Source organism: Stegastes partitus, unplaced genomic scaffold, assembly GCF_000690725.1.
Source record: "Stegastes partitus isolate 25-593 unplaced genomic scaffold, Stegastes_partitus-1.0.2 Scaffold549, whole genome shotgun sequence".
NCBI classification, from domain to species: Eukaryota; Metazoa; Chordata; class Actinopteri; family Pomacentridae; genus Stegastes; species Stegastes partitus.
In genome coordinates this window covers 331,141-343,715 of record NW_007578280.1, presented here as the reverse complement: position 1 = coordinate 343,715, position 12,575 = coordinate 331,141, and the positions used below count along the sequence as shown (strand labels likewise).

General features: G+C 42.0%; 1 protein-coding gene across 1 annotated transcript in view; it reads right to left on the bottom strand.

Moving 5' to 3' along the window:
* LOC103362022 (collagen alpha-1(XIV) chain) overlaps window positions 1–12,575 on the bottom strand; it is a 54,618-nt gene that overhangs the window by 7,991 nt on the left and 34,052 nt on the right. The window contains exons 8-24 of the mRNA XM_008288267.1: window positions 12,384–12,542; window positions 12,092–12,264; window positions 10,783–10,912; window positions 9,525–9,670; window positions 8,579–8,708; window positions 7,642–7,781; window positions 6,460–6,586; window positions 6,225–6,364; window positions 6,007–6,139; window positions 4,390–4,535; window positions 4,180–4,309; window positions 3,726–3,842; window positions 3,023–3,169; window positions 2,455–2,511; window positions 1,954–1,992; window positions 1,733–1,871; window positions 257–399 (exon numbers count right to left, since the gene is read on the bottom strand). Coding sequence (XP_008286489.1) covers window positions 257–399; window positions 1,733–1,871; window positions 1,954–1,992; window positions 2,455–2,511; window positions 3,023–3,169; window positions 3,726–3,842; window positions 4,180–4,309; window positions 4,390–4,535; window positions 6,007–6,139; window positions 6,225–6,364; window positions 6,460–6,586; window positions 7,642–7,781; window positions 8,579–8,708; window positions 9,525–9,670; window positions 10,783–10,912; window positions 12,092–12,264; window positions 12,384–12,542 — 2,196 coding nt within the window. The remainder of the gene's footprint in view (window positions 1–256; window positions 400–1,732; window positions 1,872–1,953; window positions 1,993–2,454; window positions 2,512–3,022; window positions 3,170–3,725; window positions 3,843–4,179; window positions 4,310–4,389; window positions 4,536–6,006; window positions 6,140–6,224; window positions 6,365–6,459; window positions 6,587–7,641; window positions 7,782–8,578; window positions 8,709–9,524; window positions 9,671–10,782; window positions 10,913–12,091; window positions 12,265–12,383; window positions 12,543–12,575) is intronic.

The following is a 12,575-nucleotide window of genomic DNA, read 5'->3' as shown; positions in this document are numbered from 1 at the left end:
GCTTCATATCATCTTCACTCTTGTCCAAAAGCTATTAAAACACACAGAGTGACCCTGTTGCACTGACTTTAATGCTCCTTTAATAGCACACACAGCTGAAAATTGACCCATAAAACACTAATTTCGTCCCTTTTTAAGTAACATGAGTTAAAAACCTTGGATTAAACTGACCATAAATGCCCTGTTGATAAAGTAAGGCCAAATACGATCAGAGTAATATGAATGTGATATGAAGAGCTACAGAAGCTAAACTCACGGTCCACGACGACTCCCATCTTTGGCTGGAAATCGTTGTCGGTGAGCTGCCAGAGAGCGAACGGTTCTCTGGGCGTGTCCTGCAGCAGGCGGAAGGCGATGCTGATGGTGTGTTCTGGAGAGAAACCTGCCGGGTGGATGAACCTGGACGGAGAAAAAGATGGAGGAATTCAAACGAGGGTAAAGGTTTGCTTTTGGAGCACAAACGGCACAGAAAAAGGTTTGTATACGCTGTATGGCAGAGAAAGTATTTATTCAACATTTTTCTACATGCTAGGTCGAATTAATCTGGATTATCGAATAATCTATTAATATTTAAGACTTTCTAAAACATTTTACTGGTTAAAGTAGGAAATACGTCACTGATATTTTCATATTCTTCATGCGTGTATTAATTTATTAATATCTGTATTACACTTTTTGTTTTTTTAAAGATATTTTTTGGCTTTTTTTTGGTAGGAGGACAGAGAGAGAGACAGGAAAGTGGGGGAGGAGAATGTGGGAAGGACCTGCAGCAAAGGGTCATGAGCAGGACTCAAACCTGTGACCACTGCATCGGGGACTATAGCCTCCATACATGGGACACCAGCTCAACCAGGTGAGCTATAGCGTCGCTCCTGTATCACATGTTTGTCTAAATATTATCACATTTTGTAAATAAGATTACTGCTGCTGGTTGGAAAAAATACTAAGGCACTTATCTAAAAGTATAACACCTTTAAATGGCAATTCTGAGGACATTGTGCACATCATCATTATTATTATTATTATTATTATTATTATTATTATTATCATTATTATTATTATTATTATTATTATTGTTGTTGTTGTTATTGTTAGTAGTAGTAGTAGTAATAATAATATGTTTAATGGAAAAATAAAATGAGTATCATCCACAATGTCCCAAATAAAATACGTCACAGCATTTTAAACACATTTACAAGCGTCAGCATGTCGACAATCGCAGGTTAAATTATGAGTGTCTGCGACTCCTTTTTTGCCTTTCGTTGGCATTTTTCTATTTTTTTTCTCATTGGAAGTTTTTATTTATTTTCCATCAGAACCTCAAACTGCAGGTTAAATCAAACTTTTACATGCTTAGAACTGATTTGTATTAACTGATAATAACTTTAGCTGTACGGCACTTTTCAAAAGCGAACACACAAAGTGCTTCACAACAAGACAAACCTCAGCTTAGAAAAGAAACTCAACGAATAAGTTTAGTCATATGAAACTTAGAAACGAGATAGAACAGTTCAGTCAGGTCAAGACAAAGCAGCTACACAAGAGAACTACATGATGCAGGTACTTGACTATAAGAGCGTACACTGTTATTAATTCTGATAAATAACCTCATTAATGCACCAAGACAGCACGGTGTTGTATATTACTGTAGCTAACGAGCACAGATGTTGTGGCTAAAAACCTACATTGTTATTAACGTCAGCTTCAGAGATGTTAAAGAAACCGGTCTCACTTGGTGCTCTGAGTCAGCTGGACGTCTCTGTACAGGGTGTAGGTCGGGACGGTGTTGAAGACGAACGGCTCGGCTGCGACGCCTTCGACCGACGAGTGAGCTCTCTGGGTGAGACCAAACGCCTCCATCATGTCGAAGCCTGAACACAAACACAGTCTGGGTCTAGTCTTCAGACACAGCGGGCCAGTTTCTGTCTCTTTTTTTAAAATCGTGTGTCTCACCTTTAACGATGCTGTTTCTGATGGTGACCTCAGGACAAACTGCAACACAAGAGGGCAGCGCTGAGTCATTGTAGGAAACACAGACGAACCAGGAGGAAGCAAGAAGACTCAAGGATGTCATTATCTAATGTGATGTACAAACTACATGTAGCTGCAAACAAGGAGTGAGAGACTGATGCACAAAGCTGGAATATATTGTTTGGATCTCATCTGGAAAAAACAGAACTTATTTTTACTCAAAGTTCACTCAGAAATAAATAAATAAATATCAAAACTGTTGTATTCTTTGTTTCTCTGTTGGACTTTTAAGGACCCCGTTGAGCATTTCTGTGCAAAAGCCAAAACTCTAAAGTGCACAAGTTCAACAAAATCTAACGTCTATGCTTCTACAGTGCAAAGAGCGCGTCTAAAATAATAAAATATTAAGCAGCATGCAGCGTTTCTGCTCTAATTTGAAATTAAAAGCCAATTAGGATTAAAGAGCAACACAGAGCTGCTCACCTTCGTTGTGTATCGGGTACAGCCGGGGGTGGATGGGAATTCTGGCCGCAGCCGTGGCTGTGAAACAAACAAGAACACGTTAAGAATGAAGAAAAATACATTTTTTTGTATTATTGCTAAAACATAATGTACTCTGTGTCTTTGTGTACGGAAACTACTGCTGCTACTCAGTGGTCTGATCACATTTTATGGGAGCAGCCTTGATATTTATTTCTCATAATTAAGATAAAACTTCTAAGGAAATTCTTGTGATATCACACATGATGATGACGACATATTGCACCTGAAAATGAAACATGACACTCCACAGTGTTCTACATGACAGTGAATTATTGCACATGTAATTAAAATATGACAAATTAAACTGAAATGTTAAACCTAGAAATGAAAATATATTTAAAAAAAGCACATGAAATGAAACGCTACTGAACCGGACATCGCACAAACTATTGAGAAAATGCAAATGATGAACATTATAATCTATGTGTAAATGATTAATTTAACAAAGGAACTGTAATAAAACGAGCCCCTGCGGTGCTGTGGAACATGTTTCTGAGCTGGGCTGGACCTGTGGGGTGCAGGATGGACACGGCGGCGCCCTCTGCTGAGCCCAGGAGCGAGTGGACGCTGATGCGATACAGAGTCTCGGCCTCCAGATCCGTGAAACAGTGACTGCTGCTGGACTCGTCCACAATTTCCTCCTTCGTCTGTTTGTCTGGAAAACATATCGACAGAAGTCACACAAATACACCAAAAGGTAAACGTACAAGAGCTAAACTGTGGTTTCAGATTAAGTAAAGACGACCGTCTGTTATTATAGATCCCATCTCAGATCATCAGAAGTCTTCTGCTCGACCGTCTCTGATTTGTTGGAAACTTTTTTTTAATCACAAACTACAGATTTCAAAAATAGTGTCTGTGAAATTTTAGCTTGATATTTAAGATTCTAGCCTCTAACGTGAGCTGCAAAACGGCCCACATGTTCTACTGTGCTTTTATTGAAAGTGTCTCGACGGCATGATGAGAAATAACTGTGAAAATTTCAGGTTTTTATCTTTAATAGTTTCTTTAGCTATTGTTGTTTGAACGTTGTGAAAACCTGCTGAAAGTGAGTCAACTGGCAGCTTCTTTAACACGTTTTTATCCAGAAGAATATCTGACGTGTCGAGCTAATGTTTCACAAATACCTTCATAAACATCCCTGATTTATGCTTCAGAGCAGAAACTGTTCTAAATGATTTGGGATGGATCCAGATGCTCCATCGGTTTACCTTTAACAGACTGAATGACGAGTCGATATCCGTCAACGGCAGAAACTGGTCTCCAGGACACACAGATGCTGGAGTGGTCCGACCGGACCACGCTGACGCTGCTGACCCTCAGACTGGCTGCAGAGAGGCACCGAAATGTAAAGACGAAGGCCGATAAACGCACCAGATTAGTCAGGTCATTTACTAAAACAGAGAACATCTGTAACACGACAGCTAAACAATTATCTGCCATATTTAGTTTATGATACACAGAATTTTTCTTACAGATGAATCAACATAACACCTCACAAACACAGCTGCATAAACTGTAAGTAAAGGCTCATACTTAGCCTGCAGAGACAAACTCACTCATCTGATTAAAGTTCTGTGTCAATATCAGACAGAACATGAGTGTGAACAGACATTCTCCAGCCTCCTAGAACACCTGGACGACCACCTGTTGTGCTGGACTCACCGGTCTTTCCCTGAGCCGACCCGCTGCCTCCTTCTCTGTTGCGGTACTCGGCCGTGACCAAGACGCTGTAACGTGTATCCGGCTGCAAAGACTCGAGCAACACTCGCTTCTCGCCGCCTGAGACCAGAACCTGCAGACAACAAACCAAGTCAGAAGTTTCTAGGATCCTCTGCGACACACGGTTCATGTCCGGCCGGCGGAAAATCTTACGGTGCTGTCTTGGGCTTCGGATCCGGTCAGAGCCGTGTAGGAGACCCGATACTGGAGGACGTGAGCGTTGGGCGGCGTCCAGCTGACTACGAAGCTGACCGCCGTCTCCTCAGAAACCGAAACGCTGGACGGGCCTCCGCCGGACACTGCAGCAACAGGAAGCAGCACAATTAAAACGCCAATAATTTATAAGCTGAAGTGGACGTTTCTGTAGAACTTTTGTTGGGCTGTCTCATTCTGAAAAGTCAGCTTCTAAAAAACCAACACAGAACTTATCATCTCTCTGATGTGATTTCAGCATCTGACGGTTTGTTGCTGCCGTTTCATAGTGAGGAACTGACACCTCATCTGTTCAGGAATTAAATCAAAGCCTCTGTAGTAAATAAAATAAAATAGTGTCTGGGTTCTAACGTAAAAATATTCATCTAAAGATCAGAGTTGTACAGAGGAATGTGTAGCTTAGTGCGGCACATCTCATCATATTTACCTCAGCTTTAAGTATTATTCTCCCACGAGAGGAAATTACAAACAAAACAAAACATAAATACAATAAAAACATATTAAATTTGACAATAAAAGCGCCTTTTTTAGACAATAAACTCATGAAAGTTAGTAGTAGTTAGTTTATAGTTTCTAAGAATTAACAATAGTCATCGCAAAAATGTTCAACCTCTGCAGAATGTGTAACTTCATGGCTCCTTGAGTCTGAACACCGACTGAAGCATTAAAACTAAACATCTTGACAATAATACAGTCGTCCTCATAGCGCTCTATAGTTTTCACTGGTTGTCTGATACGTTTAAGGACAGTTTTTTTTTGTTTTGTTTCTGCAGTCAAAAACCAATTACTGGCAAGAATGTGAGGAAATGCATTCACACAAGATAAAAAAAAACGTCCATCCCTGCATGCATTTCACAGCTAAAGTTACTTTACAATCACAATTTTAACTACTTCAATGTCATTTTACCAAACAGGAAGCAGAGCAGAAAGACAAAAGTAGAGATTAGCTCCACGTACAATGCTGCTTACAGTTTGATTAATCAGAAATTAGGTTATATCAGCATATTAATTGGACAGATTGTGAAACAACGGGTCGATGTGAACTCAATCCTTTAAGAAATCATAATAAACGGGACATGATTCTGTGTAATTTTACTCTTTTACTATAATGCGAGTTAAAACGGGATACATTTCGAGCTACTTCAAGGTCCTGTAGCTCTGAAAACATTCACAGTGTGAAGGTAAATTTTAGCTTCATTAAATATATTGACGTTATTGCACATCAAAAACCAGCTGATTCTGAGGGAGTCAGGTGGAAGGAGCTGATTTTCTTTCATGGACCGACGCTCCTGCATTTGTCACTAAACGGCAGTGGGAACAGGATGAACCCCAGCATGGAGGACGAACGCTGCTCAGACAGAACACGACTTGCTAAGAGTCCACAATCCGAGCAAAATCTAAAAACGTTTGCTTGAGTTGATGTGACACTGAGCTGCTCACAGAACAGAAACCAGACTGTTTGTCAAACCAAAGATGTAACCATGTAAAATATTCCAGACAGAACCAAGTTACTCTCCAGTATCTTTTACAACTTGTGGATTAATCTGTGCCACTCACATGTGCTGTATCTCGTGGCCACTGCTTCGCTCTGAGCTCCGTCTCCGTACAGCGCAGACAGAGAGATCTGGTACTCCTTATCGTCCTCCACTCCCTCCAGAATCGCTCCCTTGCTGCCGCCGCTCACCCTCAGCTGAAGCACACGACAGAGACTGACGGCTTGTTCACATATTTATATTATCTAATTACACACTAAGCACCCGGCGGTCCGTCCTCACCTGTCGCAGGTCTCCTCCGCTCAGCGAGATCCACTTGATGAGGTAAGAGACGACGTCATCGGCAGCGGGATCCCAACGGACGGTGATGTCACTGCCCGAGAAGTTGCTGACCCGGAGGTCTGACGGAGACGGAACCTTCACTGGGAGAGAAGTGTGAGAAAGTCTTGTGTGTTTGTTGAGGTTGAGAACTTACCGCATCAAAAAGAGTTGAAGCCTTGAAGCCCAAAAGACTTACGTGTGGTGACGTTACTGGTGAGTGCAGCAGAAAGGCCTTGTGGGTAATGAGACTGGACTGAAACCAGGTATCGGGACAGAGAGGACAGGTTCTGGACCAGCACCGAGTTCAGCCCTTTGACCTCCACCTGGAAACATAAATACATATATTAGGGCCGGGACCATAACGCGTTAATTTTGATTTATTAATTACAAAAAAAAAAATTACGCATTTCATCACATCTTTCTCATTTTCCCTAATTTCACGCACTGATGCACTCCAGCCGCTAGGTGGCGCTAATGCACCTAAAGTTCGTGAAGAAGCTGCACAGGATGCAAGAAAGTTTGATGAACAGTGACGGCAGATGAGACGAGCTGCTTGGCTTGGATAAGAGCGTGGTTGTGTGCAAACTGTGCAACAAAAACTCAACTCAACTTTATTGATAGAGCATTTTAACACAACAGAATTCGAAACAAAGCGCTGACCACAAAATATAAAACAATTTAAAACACCTACAATGCAAGATACAATAAAATGATAATAAAATCATTAAAAAAGGACAATAAGAACAGTAAAAAAAGGATTTTGGAGTACTTTAATTTTCCTCTTTTGTAGGAAATTTCTAATTTATTACTATTTGTTCTTTTTTATCTTAACCCCTCCATCCCCTCTTCTTCTTCCTTTCAGTTGATCATGCTTGTTTCCTACTGAGGAACATTTTGCTGCATGGGCGGTCTTACCAGCACTATTTATTTCCCCCTTTTAAACTCGTTTTGTTACTAGGCTGGTATGCACAGTCGGCGAGGCCCTCCTATGCTGGTGGCATAAACGCATGAAGCTGCATCGCTTTGGAGACGCTCACATGGATCCTACTGCTGACTGATGCTGCAGGTGTTTAATGAACTCAGAGGAAATAGTTCTAAACAGCTGGAAGCAACAGGCTCCTTTTAAAATCATATGGAGGGAAAAAACTGAAATATCATTCATCTAAGCTGCTACCGTCTGTTTTTATTGCTGTAAGATTTTATTATTGACATTTTAATTTGTAGCCAAATAAATGTATAACTGCAGAGAAAAGTGAGCGAGAAACAAACAAAGCCTCTCTGTGTCTGTTTTCCATGAATATTGTTGTGAAAATGTAGAGAATCCCTTTTACACTCTCAAAGTACAGCAGCTGTCGGCCGGTGCGTTTGGAAAGTTCACCTGCTTGACGTCGCTGCCGTGGTTGGTGCTGTAGGTGATTCGGTGTCCGGGGACGTCCGCGGCGCCGGGAACCCAGCTCACCCTGAGCCCACTGTGGGTGACCGTCGGGAAGTGGACGCTCACCGGCGGCGGGAGAGGGACTGAAGGGAGGGAGGGTCAGTGAAGAAGAGAAGCAGGAAGGGGGAAGATATTGGCCATTAAATGAAGAAAGTTATTCATCAGAAGATGGAAGTTATTCACGAGGTGTGGCAGTAAAACCTCCAGCACTGGTGTCACAAAAGATAGATTTCAAATACAAACTACAAACTACCAGTGTTCCTCTTCACAGTAATCCCCCTGGAGTCTAACACACTTCCTCAGCCTTCTCTGCCTTCATGCCGCCATACACTGCTGGAAGGATTCTCCACAGCTCCGTCATCACAGCCATCTTGATGTCGTCCACTTCTTTAGAACAGGTCTCCTTGATGACCCCCTTGAGCTTGGGGAAGAGGAAACAACCCCACAGAGTCAGGTGGGGTGAGTAGAGAGGTTGCTCCAGCACGGAGATGTTCTTCTCAGTCAGGAGCTGTGGGATGCTCAGGGCGTTGTCATGGTGAAGCAGCCACCACTGGTCCTGCCACAACTCTGCCTCTTCTGAACGAAGCAAGCGCTGCAGGATCTGTTTGTAGACGAGCTGGTTGATCGTCTGAAGGGGAAAACTGGCAGTTTGTAGTTTGGGTTTGCAACATATCTTTTGTGACACCAGTCCTGGAACCTTTCTGATCCACCTCGTACTCTCTAAAGCTCAACAGTTTTGACTGAGACACTGATCTCTATGATCTCATCTCTTGTGGCCCTTCAGTTGTGGAAACTCTGAATGAGTGAATTCAGGGATGATTTTTCCTTTTAAAAAGAGGCTTAAGGGGAGAAAAACAGCAAGTTTTGGGGAATGTCTCACATGTGGTGGCAACGGCAGTGACCGGGTCGCTGGGATCCTCGTCATAGAGCGCATAAAGCGTGACGGAGTAGTCTGTCGCCGGCAGCAAGTCCGTCAGCTCCACCACGGTCTGGTCTGCACCGAACTTCTCCTGCAGAAAAACAAACATGGAGTTCGAGGTTTGTTAGTCCATCACAGTACGTTACCTTATCCTGCCTTGAGAATGTGGTTGTTTTAAAATGATAAAATGACGATGATGAGGAGTTACGTACGATAACTTACAGCTACGTTTCATTTTCATTCTAGTAACAAATATACTGTTCAGATATGACGTCAGGACTGAACGCGTGACGCAAAATCTGTAATTCTATGAAATACTCACATAAAATAAGACATTATTTTTGGCGCAGTGTAGCTCATGTATTTATAATGTCTTGATTTATTTGTTAGATTAACAACAGAGTGTACAGATGAGCACAGGAACAAAATAATACGTTTTGTAATGAGGCTGTTACCTTAACAAAGAAAAAGACGAGACGTACGTGTGATGTTCTTGTAAAAACAGTAAAATAAGAATGAACTGGAATAAAATCACTCCTTGAATTTGTTTACTTCAGCATATTTCTCGTGTACAGATTATATTTATTATCAAAAAATATATGTTTTAAAAGAAAATAAACTTTTTTCCTCACGTTTAGCCCATATATGTGTCTACTTCTATCATTTTAAAAAGGTTGTGTGCAGTTTCATCACAAAGCGTATCAGCACGTTTCCAAGTCCTCTGTGACTGCAATGCTAACGTCAGTGAGCAAAATACAAACATCTGCACATTCTGGGTTCATCTATTATTACTACTCTTGCCTCCTGATGCCTCCACCTGGTTACTCTTCTATTTACTAGCTTGTATTTATATGCTTTTAAATCAGATGTGTGAAGCGTCACACACACAGACAGATGCGGCTCTCACCTCCTTGGCGTCGTCAGGTTCTCCGTGGCTGAGCGCCGAGTACAGGATCATGTACTGTGTTGCTCCTGGAGCTGCACCCCAGCTCACCTGCAGCGAGCTGTAGGAGGAAGGAGTCACCTGCAGGTTGGCCGGCATGGCCAGAGGCACTGAGAGAGGGGGAGGCGGAGGGAGGAGAAAGGGTGAGGAGAGGAAGCAGCAAACGTGAGAAGTGGTTTGTGGTAGATAAATATGGTCGCCTGTAAACTTCAGGACTCCCTCCAGGACCTGTACTCCTCCAGAGTGAGAAAAAGGGCAGGAGAAATCCTCATGGACCCCCTCCCACCCAGGTCATCACCTCTCTGACCTGCTGCCCTACTGGTCAGCGCTTCAGGTCTCGAAGCACCAGAACATCCCGGCACCGGAGCAGCTTCTTCCCTCAGGTCAGATCCCTCATCAGCAGTCACTAAAGACTCCTGTTGCACTCCTCTGTGCATTATGTGCAATTCTTCAATATGTGCAGTGTTGTATTTCTCTTCTCATAGTACTTCTTACTTACGTAGTACTTTTATACTTTTGATTTCTATATTTATTCTTGTCTTGTTATTGTGTGTATCAGCCTCATTCACCAATTCCTTCTGTGTGCAAACCCACTTGGCAATAAAAAGCTTCTGATTCTGAAAAACCGACAAGAGAACAAACCTGCTGATTCCAACTGTCCTGCTGATTTCACTGAGGGGCAAAAATTCATCTCAAATCATCACATTTTTAAAACAATACCACCTCTGATTTGCCTGAATTTTTTTATAGCTTAAAGTAGAAATATTTATAAAGATATCAGTGAAATTTCAGCTCAACATCATAAATAAATTCTGAGACAAAACTGTGCTAAGAAAGTTTTCGCACATTGAAATTTGAGGCGACATCTCAGGAACTGTTAAAGATAAAAACTGGAAATTTTCACTGAATAGAATACTTTTAAAATATGAAATAGTTGGTCACAAAAATGGGAAGAGAGGTATTTTTGCTTAACTTTCATAACTGATTGAGCAGGTGTGACGAGTCGCAGCACAAAACCAAATGTTGGGGATAATCTATGACAAGACGTGCGTGTCTACATGTTTGTTATTATCACCAAATCCAATGGAAAGTCCGAAACCAACAATGTGCAACTTGAATGTAACAGTGAAGAGGCTCCAACCGCCTACAACTCTCTAAAAGGATAATCAGGTGTAGCTAACTGTATGATAAATAGAACATTCAGCAGTGAAGTGAGTCTCACGTGTGGTGACGGTTCCTCTGAGCGCGAGGCCGACGTTGTGTTCGTACACGGGGAAGATGGAGACGTGGTACAGAGTCTGAGAGGAGAGACCGTCCAGCAGCACAGTGGACTCGGAGCCGGGCAACACAACCTGGAAACCAAGCATCAGTTACAGCGAGAGAGACACAAAACTCCATCGCACACACTTTGAAATTCGACCATATTCAATTCTACCAATTCCAACATATTTTTTATATGACAACACTGTGTGGCTGCAAGTCATTAAAGACAATGGTTATGCAACAAGTACTAACTCATGTGTGCATCATGTGACTAAAACAGACAGAAAAGAAAACACTGAATTCCTAAAAGCACTGTTTTTGGCAGCACAGTGTCATATCTATTGATGTAAGAACTTCAGTGATTTTGGTTATAATCAAGAAAACTATGTCAAATGTCAAGATATCAGCTCTGAAATTAAACTCTTATGAGCTATTTTTGTTGTTATCATTATATTTGTCCAAACAAATGTAGCTTTAGTGGTACCAGGCATTATAATGAACAAGAAATTGAAGAAAACGAGGGTGGTCTAATGCTTAAATTCGCACTCAGCTCTCCACGTTTCACCATTTTGAACAGGAATGAGGAATTTCAAGCTGAATTCACCTTTTTATGTCCAAATCTGAGCCTCTGGGCTTCTCTGAGAAATGAATCAAGCATCACATTCAACCACTAAAACTCTTTTTTCTGTTCAGGGATGCGAGTAAATAACTATAATTTGACATCTCAATCAAGAAACAATAATGTGCTTTACTAGTTTTTCTGTTTCTTTTTGGTAAAACAGCAAATTTGAAAATTCCTGGATAACACTAATAATTATATTTTAGCATTTAAAAGATAATTTTGGTTAAAGAGCTTCTACATACTGGTGTATGAACCATCACAGAAACATAAGAAATGATTTAGGTAATTACCAAAGCTGTTAATTTAGGGCAGCTGTGGGATAAACCTGACACTGGGTGGTGGTCTGATACATTTGTTAAGCGCTGTACATTTATGATATAGTCCCATCCAACATATTTTTTAAATCGTAGCACAAAAATTACGACATTTGTTTTGCAAGTTGGTAAAGACGTTCCACATGTTTCGCTTCTTCCGTTTGACTGCAACAAAAGAATGTTGATGTTGCAATAAAGAACATTTCTAGAATCTGTACAGCAAACTCCTTATTTCGTTTACGCCTCAAACCCAGTGTGGTAATAATCTACATGAACATAAAATACCTTCAGCATAAAAGCTAAAACTGTCTATTTGCAGGCGTGTGTCTGACCTCCTGTGGACTCTGACCCTCGGCGCTGTGGTAAACCACTCTGTACTGCTGCACCGCTTTAGCAGGATTGATCCAGTGGAGCTTCACCGATCTGGAACCGAGTTCGGAGAACCGGAGGTCAGTGGGGCTGGGGTAGGAGACCGCAGGGTCCGCTGTGGGTCCAGGCTCCATCCCTGGAGGCGAAGCAGCGCAGCACGTTAGACCTCAGCCGGACGGTCATAATGTGAAAACCCGACGCCGCAGAAGGAAATAAAACTTGCAGACAGATCGCTATAAAACACAGATGGGTTACGTTTCGTGATGCCACGGTCCTCGATCCTCCCGCACAAGATGTGGACCAGTCGGGCCACCAGTTTGCTGAGCAGAGGGAAATCATTAACATTGTAGACGTTCAGATCCACCGGGTCCGACGCCACCTGCCTCAGCTCGGCTTCGTCTGCGTTCTTCACACCTGAATAACAAAATGATTTAACTCGTCCGGCAC